The 15,239-nt window shown below is 35.2% G+C and overlaps 1 protein-coding gene across 1 annotated transcript; it reads left to right on the top strand.

Moving 5' to 3' along the window:
* Nucleotides 1–5,830: 5,830 nt before the first annotated feature.
* On the top strand, nt 5,831–10,171 carry LOC127838004 (sushi, von Willebrand factor type A, EGF and pentraxin domain-containing protein 1-like). The gene is made up of 11 exons (XM_052365493.1): nt 5,831–5,964; nt 6,127–6,358; nt 6,521–6,616; nt 6,837–7,010; nt 7,201–7,314; nt 7,405–7,518; nt 7,801–7,977; nt 8,123–8,236; nt 8,405–8,650; nt 8,758–8,949; nt 9,223–10,171. The coding sequence occupies exons 1-11, from the start codon at nt 5,929–5,931 to the stop codon at nt 9,420–9,422; spliced, it is 1,695 nt and encodes a 564-aa protein (XP_052221453.1). The 5' UTR covers nt 5,831–5,928; the 3' UTR covers nt 9,423–10,171.
* Nucleotides 10,172–15,239: the final 5,068 nt, after the last annotated feature.

The raw sequence follows: 15,239 nt of genomic DNA, 5'->3' as shown, positions 1-15,239 counted from the left end.
AATTTATACTAATCATTACAATTCTATACGGGATTTTCAATTCGTCACTTTATTATTTCCTATACAATCAGGTCATAACGATGTGCTCAAGTCAGAGATATCTCATGCCTCGGTTAAATATTTGACTTGTAAATTTAGTGGGAACAAGGAATCAATTGTATTTTTGTAATGGAAAAAGAAACATTCTTCCGATTTGATCATTGCAAATATTTTACTATAATCTTTAGATAATTCAGCTTTGACGTTTTAAATAAAATCTGCCGAACGCATAAAGAGCAGTAACAAATTATGTTGAACTATATTTTGTATAGAGGAAAAAATAATACAATAATTGTTAAAATAGCTATCATACAGTTGAACGATTATCTTTAATATCATTTACACTCTAATGTCATTCATCTCTGAAAGTGTAAGCAGTTAACGAGAGGGAAGTACACAAACTTTGGGACCAATGCTTAATACCTTCCGATTTGTTGGGTGGGGGCATGAAAATGTCCATTTGTTGCTGTATTTGAATCAACAAAAAGTGTTATATGAAAACTAATAAACATAACGATGTAAACTGTATATTTGGACAGTGTTGTTACTATTAATGAAAAATTTTCAGTTGATTACTCACAGAAAACTTTGAAACCAAAATAACAGGAATCCTTCCGTCCGTACGAATCTGTGATTGTGTGCGTACAATAGTAATTTTGGCCGTCTAATGAGCCTTTGAAAGACCCTCCGTTCGTCATGTTACCGGCACAGATCAGACTCCTACAACAAGGAATTATCACAATTTCAAAATATCAATGAGAATGTAAATATGGATTGCGTGTTTCCGAATTCCGTGCATTACACTGCAATAAATCATAGCATGTGTATAATAATTAACTGCATGGTGAATTTTCATAACGAAATCAGCAGAAGGGAAATTCGAAATCAGATTGCGTCGTGAAGCCAAGTGTCAAATCAGAAAACAATCACCAAATCCGCATTGCTGACTTGTGAATGTGTGATTTATTAGCTAAGCTTGCAGTCCATTAGAACCGAAATTTGTAAAACGTCAATGATGTCCCAGGAAAGAAAGTCGTTCTTAACCATTGTGTCTTGTCTCCAAAAAGCCTGGAATAATTATTTGACCGAATAACAAAACATATTTTTCATGAGAAATAGGTGTTTCCTGGATATCAAACTTATGGAAGTATGCTTGCTTATTATCAATATATTGCCTAGACTTAATAAATACATTTCCATCAACATTGAAAGTCAGTCCATTACCCTGAGTGATGCACTTCCGAATACAAAACTTCATTGACATTCACATTCCTGACAAATTGGCAGCGTCGTGAACACAACGCCGAGATAGCTAGATCGTCTTTAATTGTTCAGACAAAATTAGTGAGTAATATGTCAGAATAATGCCACATATAGCATAATCAAAGAAATTAAGGCAACCTAAAGCGAATTGCTTGCATGTAACATTATAATATCATACACTGGATATACATCTAGTCATTGTTGTCAACTTTCTTTTGAAAATAAATGGGATTGAACATTACATCTATCATAACATCGCAATAAGTTTTCAGCCACGTGATAAAAAATGAATTAAGCAATAAAATGGAATATTTGAACTCATAAACTACGTGCGTATCAGTTATTTACACTACAATTAATATAGCATTCGTCAGTTGCAAATATGTTTAATCATGTTTGTTGATGTTCGTTTGAACATCAACGATTGGCATTCAACACATCGCTTCGATACATAATATTGCTGCAAAACGTTTGAACATCAACGATTGGCCTTTACCACTTCACTTCGATACATAATATTGCTGCAAAACGTTTGAACATCAACGATTGGCCTTTACCACTTCACTTCGATACATAATATTGCTGCAAAACGTTTGAACATCAACGATTGGCCTTTACCACTTCACATCGATACAGAATATTGCGGTAAAAAGTTGTAAACCGCGTGATCAAAATACAATTAATGCAATATCATTGGAAAAGTTTAATATATGTATAACTTTTCTGTTAGTTTATGTTATCAAAGTGAGCGTAGAATAAATTCGCTTCAAATATCAAACTACTCATGCGTAACGTAGACACGTTCAAACACAAAAGGTGCATGCCTTTATGGTTTCGCTTTTAAAGCGTTCCTCACACTGTTAAACTTGCCGCATACATGTTTTAGCTAAGGGATTCCTAAATACACCCGTCAGTCACCCAGGACTGACGCCCCTATTGCAACTGAATGAGTCCTTAAATAACTTTGATAGGAACGTCATTAAAGTTTGTTTTCCAAAATATTTAAAACTGTCACACAGGGGTATTTTGCTTATATGAAAGGTGTCCCTTCCGCGGCCAAGTCATATGCGTTTGTACGGCATTTTACGCATACATTAATTGATACGAGGAATTGAAAATTATGTTCTGGTAACTAACGCGCTAAGAACATAATGTCAACTTACATCCATCTCTTTAAAAAAATGAATTTAGATCAGAAAAGCAGAAAATCAATTAAACGTGCAGCATGTAATTCGACACCGAAACTTACCGCGACGATGTCTTCTTACTTCTATTGGGTAAAGAATGGTTTTAAAGTTTTCTAAACGCGTTTTAGGTCCGTGTTAAGTGTTCTCGTGCGTACTTTATGGCTATAGCAATTATTATCCTGGTGTTGTGTCGGGTTTCATGAACGTTGTTGTAGTTATTGAATCAATTGTGAATTTAAGAGATCGCTTACCGAACGGTATGCATAACAACTAAATAACAATAAGTCGTATGATTTGATCTCTGCTACTTTGGAAAACCCAATCTTATAGGTTTGTAAAAAAACATTCGACACCTTCATTCAAAAACGATAGTTTCAATAAAATAAGAACGATTTATACGGCATGTGATTGAGTTAGGTGTGCATACACAGATAAGTGGGATTTTGTTTCCAAAATCTAACCCATAGCGTTTATAGTTTATGTGCCGACTTGACTCAAAAACTAAAATAAGAAAAGACAGTGCGGGCTAAGCCTCAAAAGAGCGGACATTGCAAGATGCAAACACAATATATGGTTTCGCTAGAAAGGCATGATGATTTAATCGGTATATCTTCGTACAATGTATAACTGGAGATTGTTCTCTAAAATATATTTAATTTTATTGCGATTTTTTAATCGGAATAAAACATAAATTACGATTATAATTGCGGATTAGTGAATTCTCAACAATCCCCTGATTTAACTCACATGTATCAAAAAAATTATATATATATATATATATTAATAAGGCTGCGGGCTTCGTCATATATATATAATACTGATCATTATATATAGATTTAGCAGTTTAAGTAGTAAATGTACTGTACACATTAAGTGATATTTATATTTACTTCATTTAGATGCTTCACTTTAATAAACAATGGCATAATTTTCTTTAACATACACTTCCAATTATACAGAATTCGTACATTAAGTAATGGAATTGTATTCCTGATAGATATCACCTCTACAATCCAATTCACTTACACTAACATTAGAGACACCTTATTTAGCTCTGTATTTAAGCAGGCCGATTTCCAAACAAATGGTACAATCAAAGCTAACATAACAAACATTAACAAACGGAAACAATGATAATGTTATTTTGTAGTTTGTTCTGCTTATTACCTTTCTACCACGTTTCCAGTGCTGGGAGGCTCTGTCCATGAAACCGTAACTGATGTCTGACTGCGTACGGCGTAGTATTCAGCTTGTATTTTAGAAGGAGGACAGTATGTGTATGAAGGAGGTGGTCCTAAGTCCTGAACGCTTGATGTTTCTAGAATCAAACATTAAGAACCATATTGCAAATATGAAATAGGACAATCGTTACGTTTTGGGAAAGTTATCACCAATTGGTATTCTAAATGGGACACACACTTAAGCAAACCTGCATGCAACCACTCTTTCACACAAACTATTAAATACTTTGTCACGTCAATTTCATCTTATATCTGTTCCTCAGTCGGGTTGTCTATCATTATTCAAATTTCACATGTCTCACCTTTTCTGTAGCACCCTGAAGCTATGCAGTACAGAAACGAAAACACCAATCCAGGAAGAAAAGACCAGAAAAACCGTTTTGTTCGACCGCCTCCTACAAATAAATATGCTTAATCATTCTATTTGACATAGCATGTCTATCCGTAGTATCGGATCTCTGAATAAATTCATACGAAATTTGGAAGTGAACAAAAACAAAAACACGCATGCGCTATATGTCAATCTATAGTTAAAAGTGTATTTTTGGACATATCAACGAAAAGTGCATTTAACTCGTCAATGTTTTGACAAAATACAGGCTAGACTTAGCTCCCTTATGTAATCTGTTTCATTTACCGGCCCTCTCATAGTATCGGCCATTCTGATTGGTTGACAAGATTTCTGACTATGCGCATGTGAATGTTGTAAAAACAGTAACTTAATGCCAAACTGAAACTCTTGCTAATTTTAAAAAAAAAATATTTTAACATTTAATAAAAAATAAGCGGCATATAAAACATTTGATAAAGCTACTATTAATCCATAAACAAACTAACATAATTGTGTGTTACGTAAAGCATCACCCTGGAATAAACATGACCTGCTTTCCCACGAGCACCGGAAATCATGAGAATGATCCGCGTAATAGTCATGGATAACAATCAAATACATTACAAATTCTAAAAATTGAAAAAAATTACTTTCCAGCACTTCTTGAAGGTTTTTCGTGAACGGCACGATACTATGAGGAGGACCGATACTATGAGAGTAAGGGATAGAGATATGAATAACAAACTTACCGCATATATACAACTTAAATTGGTATATCAACTTGACTGAAACGATGTTACACGTATAACCATTTTCAACCTGCTATAATTTTTTCTGATAGTAACGTTCAGTTTTTTGTTTTACAAGCGTGGTTTAAAATGATCAACGATCTAATCACAGCTTATTTACCAATTTGTACGTCCGAGCTAGTCCCTAAATCAATCCTCCATGCGCCCCAGTCACACATGTACGTCTGGGTGGAATTATGTCCGCTCTCCGTCTTGGTCTTCACGTCACACCAGTGGTAATAAGGAACTGATGTTCCATCACTGTAATCGCAGAAGGTGACGTCACCGCCTGTGGCATTCACAAGGTCAGACAAGAGACAATACTCTTGTGAAAGAAATAACGGAGCTCTCTGTTTATCCTGCAAACAGTAAGTATAAGTAGTAAGTATAAGTTATAATAATCACACAAACAAATACTTACATAAAAACTGCACTTTTTTGCTATTTATAAACCATTATATGAAAACAACTATATCGAATAAATGTATGAATATTCATCAAATAAAAATGAAAATCACATGTAAATGCCAGTGCTACGTTTCGTACATAGTCAGCTGTTTATCAATACTCATATTATTCATTCTATTGATGTTTTCCCAGTAGTGAGGCATTTATTAATGTGTGAACATTTACCCAAATTTCAATTCGATTTTCCGTGGCATGACAGATTCCTCATCGAATATGTTTTGCTATATTGTAAAATGTTAATGCAACAATGTTTCTAAAATTGCAAAATAAAGCATACATACATTTTCATTTTTCCACTGTCCACTAATATTCACGAACAGAAACGCACTTATCCATATATGAAGGTAGTTTATACCCATCCTTAAATTCAGGTAGTCCGTATGACTACAGCGAAGAGGAATAAACAGTTTTTGTAATAAATCGAACGGAAAAACCCGCCATCAACTCTTCACTGAGGCGAGTATACTTGGCATCCATCCAAGTTACGAGTTACAAGTTTCGAGCTTTATTTTACTAAACTTCCTTGACATTAGACTAGTTGTGTACTCGCTGCCATATAGCAACCTCTTGTTTCGTATTTATTTATGTAATGAACGCCGGATAATGTGATAATGAAGTGTTTTATTTTATTGTTATTAATAGCAAAGGTAAATATTGTACTATATTCTACTGCGTTGTTTTCTACCTTATTGGATGGATGCTATGTTGTAATTCTATCAAATATATCAATATGTTGTGTATCGTGTCAGATTATTTTTACTTCAACATTAACAATATAATTTCACAATAGTATCATATTTCGCAAACAGGAATCATTATGTCAGCGCGGATGTTATTTATCGATACTCGACAAATCAAAACTGGACACTTGCGTGGACGAAAGGGGCGGGATCAGCACAGACTTCTCGGCGTGGGAGGTGGAGCATGCCACAGTTTGTACCTACACCCACTGTAACACCTTGCAACATATCGAATGTGCGGACGGCAGTTGGGTTTATGTCGCCCAGAATGGTGATGGACTCGAAATTGAGCCATTAATTTGTAAGAAAAAGAAAACAGAATCTAAACTTATGTTATGTTCTGATTTATTTATATCTTTGTGTTGATACAAATTTGTATATTGATTGAACGATCGGTAGATTAATTAATTATATATATATATATTAATTAAGCAATACAAAACATCACTATTATCGTCTCAAGGTGACGAGGCATCAGTACTCGCCAGGAAACAGAAACGCGTGAAGAAATTTTGGTGGAGGAGGAGGAGGCCGGCCCCACCACCACCACCACCGCCTCGTAAGTAACTTAGTGATACTGAGTAGTTACCTGTTCTTACTAAATAAATTATTAAACGAGCAAGTAAATGTTGAAAACATAAACAACGGGCACAACAGTTGCAAAACACCTCTTATTTGTTCTGTATCTAACCATGTTGCAACACACATCCTCCACGTGTATAAGAAGGGTTTTTCCATGAGACGCCTATTACTGTTTCTATATATAACCTTGTTTCTAGCCGACTGCGGTATGCCTGGTAATGTGCGTGGTGCATCGGTTAGCGTGACGTCAACGCAGCTTGGTGGAACCGCCACATACACGTGCGGCATTGGATACGGTTACACACGTGGTGACCTCACACGCACGTGTCAGTCCTCGGCACAATGGAGCGGAACAGAACCAGTTTGCGTTTGTAAGACAAATAATAGTCTGCTTTGGTTGTGTATTTCTTTTCAGATCCTTTAACTTTGATCTGAGTATCATTTGATATTGAGACTTAAAGAAGTATTTACAAGTCACCAGACACTATAGTTACCAATATAGTATGTAGATTAGTTTACTAGGAATGTTTTATGGTAATGCTTTCATTGTCTATGCTACAGATATGAATTCGTGCAACAGCTTCCCTTGTAAGAATGGCGGCACATGCACGAACATGCCCGAGAGTTATATGTGTTCTTGTCCTGATATCTGGAAAGGAACCAATTGCGAGCTAGGTAAATCGTCTAAGTGGATTTTTCAAAGTACTAAATCTTCTATTTTAGTATTATTATGAGCATTCTAATTACATTTTACTGTCTCTTCAGAAGCTTTCGTTTGCGCACGCATCCCATGCGTCAACTATGTTCGATGCGAGGATGGTGATTCAATCTACACGTGCGTCTGCAAACTCGGCTGGAGTGGTCAAACCTGCAATACACGTACGTTAGTCACGAATGATACGTATGGATATCAACGTATAAATAACATAAAATAATCGTCAAATATCTATTAAGCGAATCTCTTCATTGAGACTAACAAGTCTCTTCAATGAGACTCTAAACACTAGTGAATTAATTTACCACCAGTGATATATATTTTTTTAACAATAGTTTATTATAATTGCATTTAGTTTCATTGTTAAAACTGTATTGCGAATATGCCGGGTCACATAAACATGTGATAAATAAATAATAAAGAATATTATCATTACTTTCTTGTAGCAATAGATTGTGGTGATCCTGGTTTAATTGTCAATGGTATCGTGACGGCTCCGGAAACGAACCTTGGAAATGTAGCTACATATTCATGTAATGATGGTTACAATGCGACGATTGGAAACAAGGAGAGGATATGTAAGACTGATGGCAAATGGAGTGGTCAACCTCTTGTTTGCAAATGTAAGTATCGTTTTGTTGTATAAAGCATGATCAACATTCGATTGGTAAAATCTTTTATTCAAATTAAAGAAAAACTATATTTAATGCTTGAATAGTCTTAAAACATTGGATTTATGGTCACTTATTGTTGTTTTTTTTGTTGCAGATGCTAGCAGCTGTAGTAGTTCACCGTGCATGAATAAGGCATCGTGTACAAATCTAATTGAAAACTTCGAATGCACATGTGTTCTTGGATGGGCGGGAAAAACCTGCAATGAAGGTACTATCACCATATAAGTTTTAGTTTAAAATGGTTTTGTATTTTATAAGATAAATAATATTCAGTTAAAGTTAAAATGCAAATCCAATATTATTTAATATTCACGATAAATACATGTGCTTCAGATAAACAACGTATTTAATTCACGATTAAATGCATGTGCTTCAGATAAACAACCGCCAATTGCTTCGAATTGTTCTAATACTATTCGGGTAAACGCGACAGAAAGGACAAAATTAGTCTATTGGACTGAACCAGAATTCTTTGATCCTATGGGTTCAGAGTTACATCTCGTCTCCAACTATGAGACACCTAGCCACACTTTTCCTTGGGGCGATTTCACGATCCATTACTCTGCCACCAAAGTAAAGAACGCATTAAGAGCCGAGTGTGCATTCAACATCACAGTGAGACGTAAGTATAACTTAAGTTGCTTTATTTAATTTCGTGAAAGACGCTTCGCAAAACACAACCATAAGAAGCATGGCGTTTTTTTAAACACATACGTATTGACTCTTCAGCAACACCATGCGATTTGCTGCCTGTTCCAAAGCACGGGACGATTCTCTGCAATGACTGGAGTTCAGATTATGGCCAGTTTTGCGTGTTAGCCTGCCAGAGAACGTTCGCACCAAGTCTTCCGGGAAGATTGGGCACATGGGTGATCTGCGGAGATGACGGAAAATGGTCCTCTCAACCATCTGATTGCTCTTGTAAGTTGATTTGTTGCATTTGGTACTTATACCCTATGTTCCTGCCGGGAGCACTTTGTATGTTATAAATTATAAGTTTCTTATGTCGTTATTTTGCAGAAACCAATACGACGCTTAAAATTTCATTTTTTTTCTTCTAAGTGGATTTGTTGAATTAGTCACTTATATCCTATGTTCCTGCAGGCAGCATTATCTATGTTATGAATTATTACTTCCTTATGTCGCTATTTTGCAGAAACAAATACGACGCTTAAAATTTCTTTTTGATTTCAGTGCGCTTGACAAATGAGACTAAAATGTTGCTGTATCACCCTAACTATGCTGAGTTTATGTACGAGCGATTCAATGATTATCCACGATTCAGGGACATCTATCTGAATCATATGATGAAACATGAGGATATTTCACAATTCTGCAAAATATATCCTGGCTGCGAAGGAAATTCATCGGTACGGGTGTACAGTGACAGTTGAATACACCAGTGTTTTTTCCGCCGTGCAAACACAGACAGTAAACCTGACGTCTTATATAACCGTCGTTATAGTATTCTTGTTGTTTTTATGATAAAAATTAGGGATGGAACAGGTTAACTGACTAATCTACTGAATGACAGTTAACCGGTTACGTTTTTTAGTAACGGTTAACCGGAAACTGTTTAAATCAAGTGTGTTATTATTATTCGAAATTTTGACCAGTTTTTCGCTCTATCTGAATTCATTTTGGTATAAGTATTTACGTCATCAACGATTCGACCATGAACGTCTGATGCAAGTTTTCATTAACAAAGTGAATTACTAAACTAATTTTATTACAAAACAGCACTTAAAAAGTTATGAAAATCATTACTTGTAGTATTTTATTAAATTGTTTTATAGAAGCGCACTTTGTGACGTAAAAAAATAATTACCTGTTCTGAGATTGTATTACTAATACATATGTCTTTTATTATAATATAATGTTAATGTAATATATATTTTGTTTGATGCTTCTCGGATGATAATGTTTATACTAAGAACCATAAATACAACATTACTAAGCGGTTTTTGTCCGAGATTTACACACACATTATTTCCGTCAATGTATGCACAATTGACATAAAAATCATAAAAAGCCCTCCCGCAAACCACACAATTATATTGCTTTTACCAGACTTCGTAGATTCGAAAGAGAGAAAAAAAGTGTTTGCAGTAAGTTAATGTCAAACAAAGAATGAACAAAAGCACAATAAATTACATGATTCTAAAAATCAAAACGACGCCTAAATATTATGGTATATAATAATGAACTTTTGTATTTTCTTATTCTTAAATGCTTTTACGCAGTATAATTCAATACAAAATAAATTATACATTTGCATATAGCTCAACATTCAAATTCTTCTTCTTATTTGTGGTGTTCAAAGTATCGTTACCTAAAATTGTTAACAATGGCTTGGTGAATGCAAACGTTAGGCCGATGAAACCCGCACAGGTAAGATTTTTCAGGTGAAACGAAAACACATGGATTTATTATGATCGGAATCCCAACAGCTCACGAACATTCCTTGGTGTTGATGTGTTTATATAAATATTTGCCATAAAACAGAATAATGAAAGTGTTGAGCGTATCCATATTACGGATGGATTCCCGACTGTATTTCATCTGAATTTCAATCCCCATAAAAAACAGAATTTGGTAAGAACATGAACCCGTCCATGCACAACAGAGTTATGAAGAAATAGAAGTAACAGGTGTACATATTACAATGACAGCATTTTTTTACATTTAAAATAAGTTTATGACTCCGATATGAAGTCGTAGTGAACTTTCATATGTGTCTGTTCCATGAATCGATGAGTAAATGTAGCGCTGCGGTTTGCTTAGTGTGACTAAATCTCCGCGCAATAAACACTGTGAATGGTGAAGTAAATGTCAAACATAAGAATGAACAAACACACACTAAATAAAATCATTCTAATAATTGATACGACGCAAAAATAAGAGGCCCCACCTAAAAAATATTTTTTCACGTAAAACGTGAACACGGATTAAATAACGATCGGAATCCCAACAGCTCACCAACATTCCTCGATGTTGATGTGTTAATACAAATATTTTTCCCAACTGTATGTCATCTGAAAGACAATCTCCTTTAAACAGAATTTTGGTAATAAATGAACCCATCCATGCACAGCAGAGTTATGAAGAAATCGATAAATTATAGATGTGCGTATTTCAATGACAACATTTTTGTACATTAAAATAAGTTTAAGACTCCGATATGAAGTCGTAGTGAACTTTTATATGTGTCTGTTTCACGAATCGATGAGTAGCTGTAGCGCTGTGGGTTGCTTAGTATGACTTAATCTCCGCGCAATAAACACTGTGAATGGTAAAGTAAATGTCAAACATAAGAATGAACAAACACACAATAAATCAAATCATTCTAAAAATTGAATTGACGCAAACATAAGAGGCCCCACCTAAAAATTATTTTTTAAGTAAAACGTAAACCCGGATTAAATTACGATCGGAATCCCAACAGCTCACCAACATTCCTCGATGTTGATGTGTTAATACAAATATTTTTCCCAACTGCATGTCATCTGAAAGACAATCCCCTAAAAACAGAATTTTGGTAATAAATGAACCCATCCATGCACAACAGAGTTATGAAGAAATCGATAAATAATAGATGTGCGTATTTCAATGACAACATTTTTGTACATTAAAATAAGTTTAAGACTCCGATATGAAGTCGTAGTGAACTTTCATATGTGTCTGTTCCATGAATCGATGAGTAGCTGTAGCGCAGTGGGTTGCTTAGTGTGACTTAATCTCCGTGCAATAAGCACTGTGAAGTAAAACAAGGTAATGTCAATCACTGATATAATTATATTATTTCTTCATGCTGCTATTGCCACCAAAAATTTGAGAATGTTCAAAAAGCAGCATTATAGGGAAGCATCAATAAAGTCACATTTAAACAAGTTGAAATCACGTTCAGAAGACACAATGAACGTACTTGCGATACATTGTTGGATAGCAAGACAGTATAGTCATGGTCCCATTTTGTATGCACACACTCGATGAGTATCTTACATTTCATACAGGCTCTAAAACAACATACATATATATTAAATAGAAAACAATATGCTAACAATCAAACTATAACAACTGCAAAGCTTTGGTGAAAAAGTAGCATTGGGGTAGAATTTAATAGCATCGCATATAATGCATATGCATCCAAACGATAAACGTTCTTATTTGCATGGTCCAAATTGATATATTTAGACATTGTATAGTAGGTAACTTGTGGTTTAATTAAAATAGATATTAAATACTTTCAATTCAATTGTTTTGCAGCGTAAAGCGCTGTTTGCTACCTGAATATCTCATACTCTTTGTTTGACATCTTAGTAATCCGAAATATTTCAAACGGAACAAAAATAGTCTGAACTGTCAACCAATTTCGGTTAGCTGGTTTTGGTTTCATAAATTGCTAAATTTAATGGCTCATTTATCGTCGTCGAAACACAAAGAATTGAAATAAATTGTGGAATGTGATAAGAATAAGAAAATACATTAAGTGAAACTGATGGTTTCATTGCTAGATTAAAATGGGAAATTTATCGTCGTTGACACGCACAGAAGTGACATCAATTGTGTAATATGATACGAATTAGAATATAAACGAAGTTAAACATCATATACACCAGCAGTAGGGAATGCGTTGTTAAAATGTTACAAAATGTGTGGCTCAGATTGGATATATCAAACCTTAAACAGTGTGGATATCCTCAACTTTTAATTTTATTACTTAAACGTATTCAAGATTATTCGTTTTACGATTGAATGCAGAAGTGTACGCTTTAATGAACAAGAAGATACCTCGTGCGTCTTAAAGTAACTCAATTGTCGAAATTAGACTTCTTTGTATATGATCTTTGGACACATAAAATACAAGTGTTTATAATCATCTCAAATTACAAAACTGAAGCGACGGAGAAATGATTTGTTTAGATCGTGCCATAATTTCACGTGCAATTCTTTTGGTTCTTTGTGGAGAGCTTTGTATCGCATGTGGTCGAAGACGCCCTCCGCAAGTGCTTGATAAGGCGCCGCCCTCTCTGTACGGCTGTCCAGGGAATCTTCATTACTACACGGACCCCCTTAAGCTGTACTCCACCCTTGTTGAATGGACGGAACCAACGGCATGGGACAGCAGCAATGGAAGTGTTAGGTATTGATATTGTGTTGATGCGTTTAATTTATATTGTTTTGTTATATCATAATGATCTTATAATTCAATAAAACACAATCAACATTGAAAGAAAATTAATCAGTAACGGCATTTGTATCGCTAGTGAACTTGCTTATGAGGGTCAATTGATTAATCACAAATGTATATTTTGTATGATGTATTCATTAACACAGCAACACAATTTTAAAGGGCAAAACACTTATGTCAAATGGGTAGTGAATTGTTACACATATAGCGTAATGTACACTCCAGTGCGCAACGCATTGAAGGAAACGGCCCAGGACAGGTGTTTTACGTCGGTGTACATCCTATAAGGTACATGACAAAGGACAACACAGGAAACACGGTGACCTGTGGGTTTACTGTTACGGTTGAGGGTAAGCGTTGTAAAAATTCAATAGAGCCTATTACGTAATAAGAACATTTATAATAATGCAAATACCCTTAATGACTGCTTATTAAGGCCGTTAAACTTTCGCACATGCTTAACTCCATGGCATGCTCTTTATATCGTCATATAATCCTCATGTTTCCTCAGCTATGTGACATTGACACGGACATATACAAGTGTAAATTAAATTTTATATTATAACATTCCAAATAAATAGAAATTAAGGGTAATATAACAAAGAGGCACTGGTTTTGTGAAATAAATATACACGTATACTTGTAAGATATTCAAGAATGAGTCATCAAATTAGTAACCGTTTCGAGCAAGCCGTCCATGCGTTTAATACATTTTCAATCATGACACTAACTGCAATAATCATTGAGTAATTAACTGACTGATCAAGTTATCCTTTACGAGTGTTAAATATGCTTCTTTGTGAAGTTGCACTTATTCTGGATGAGCTTTCAAATATATATGAATGGAAAAACGATGGTATAAACAACATCGAACATTCTCGCGTCACAGTCCCAGACAAATCAGATTAACCCATTAATCTGATGATACGCCGCATGATGCTCAGGGTCTGCGCTGTTTGCTTAAAGGAATTTCTGTTAGAAATATTCTAAATAAAGAAATTAATATACTAGACATCTCATTTTGGAAATAAATGGATCCAATTAAGAAGGACGGGAGAGTCCACTTGGCATAAATGGGCCAAACTCAAAGTAGGCCACAGACAATCTAAAATTGGCAACATACGATTTTTGACCGTTGTATCACATATTTGCATATCAGAGTATATAGATGAATATATCTTTTACAGAACATACTTCTATTAACATTTCAGCGAAATATTGCAGACCATGGGCTACAATTAGGCATGGTAGGGTTGTTTGTGACCCCTCTGTTGACATGTTGGTTGGCACGCTTTGCACGTTTGGATGCTTTCCCGGTTACCGTTTGCAAGGTTCGAACACAGCTATCTGTGAGGCGCAGGATCGTTGGAGTGTATCAAGTCTTCCCACATGCGCTCGTAAGTATAATGCAGTAATGTTTACGGTCTCAAACAAGATTCATGATCATTAGTAATAGTGCACTTGAAAATCTCCTTATTAATTTTGATTCGTTTTTACATTTTATTCCGAGGTATATGCTTGACATTTTTTATTCAACAAAAATATGTAAAATAAATAAACGCAACATGATTATAAAATGCTTTTGGATTACAATGCATGTGCATGACTTATTTAATTCAGCTCGTACCTGCAAGCGACTTGTTCCCGGCTACAATCGGCTTATTTATATCAGCGCGTACCTGCAAGCGACTTGTTCCCGACAATAAAAACAGATTGGCTTATTTATTTCAGCGCGTACCTGCAAGCGACTGGTTCCCGGCAATATTCACACATCCATACACTGCACAGACGAAAACAATTTCCAAAGCGCTTGTCAGTACACATGCTCTAATGGCTTCGACATTTTCCCGGGCGAAGCTCGAGTTCGAACGTGTGATGCACACGGAAACTGGTCAGGAAACGAGACAGTATGTCGAGGTAATTGGTGTAAATATTGTACACTAAGCGCTGCTTAACACAGTACAGGTCCACCCTATAGATGCACTCTACCAAGAGGCCGATGGACCCGTAACTAAACTTC

The sequence above is a fragment of the Dreissena polymorpha genome, chromosome 7 (genome assembly GCF_020536995.1).
Source record: "Dreissena polymorpha isolate Duluth1 chromosome 7, UMN_Dpol_1.0, whole genome shotgun sequence".
Classification (NCBI taxonomy): domain Eukaryota; kingdom Metazoa; phylum Mollusca; class Bivalvia; order Myida; family Dreissenidae; genus Dreissena; species Dreissena polymorpha.
The sequence above is the reverse complement of the archived record's forward strand: the minus strand, read 5'-3'. Positions and strand labels throughout refer to the sequence as shown.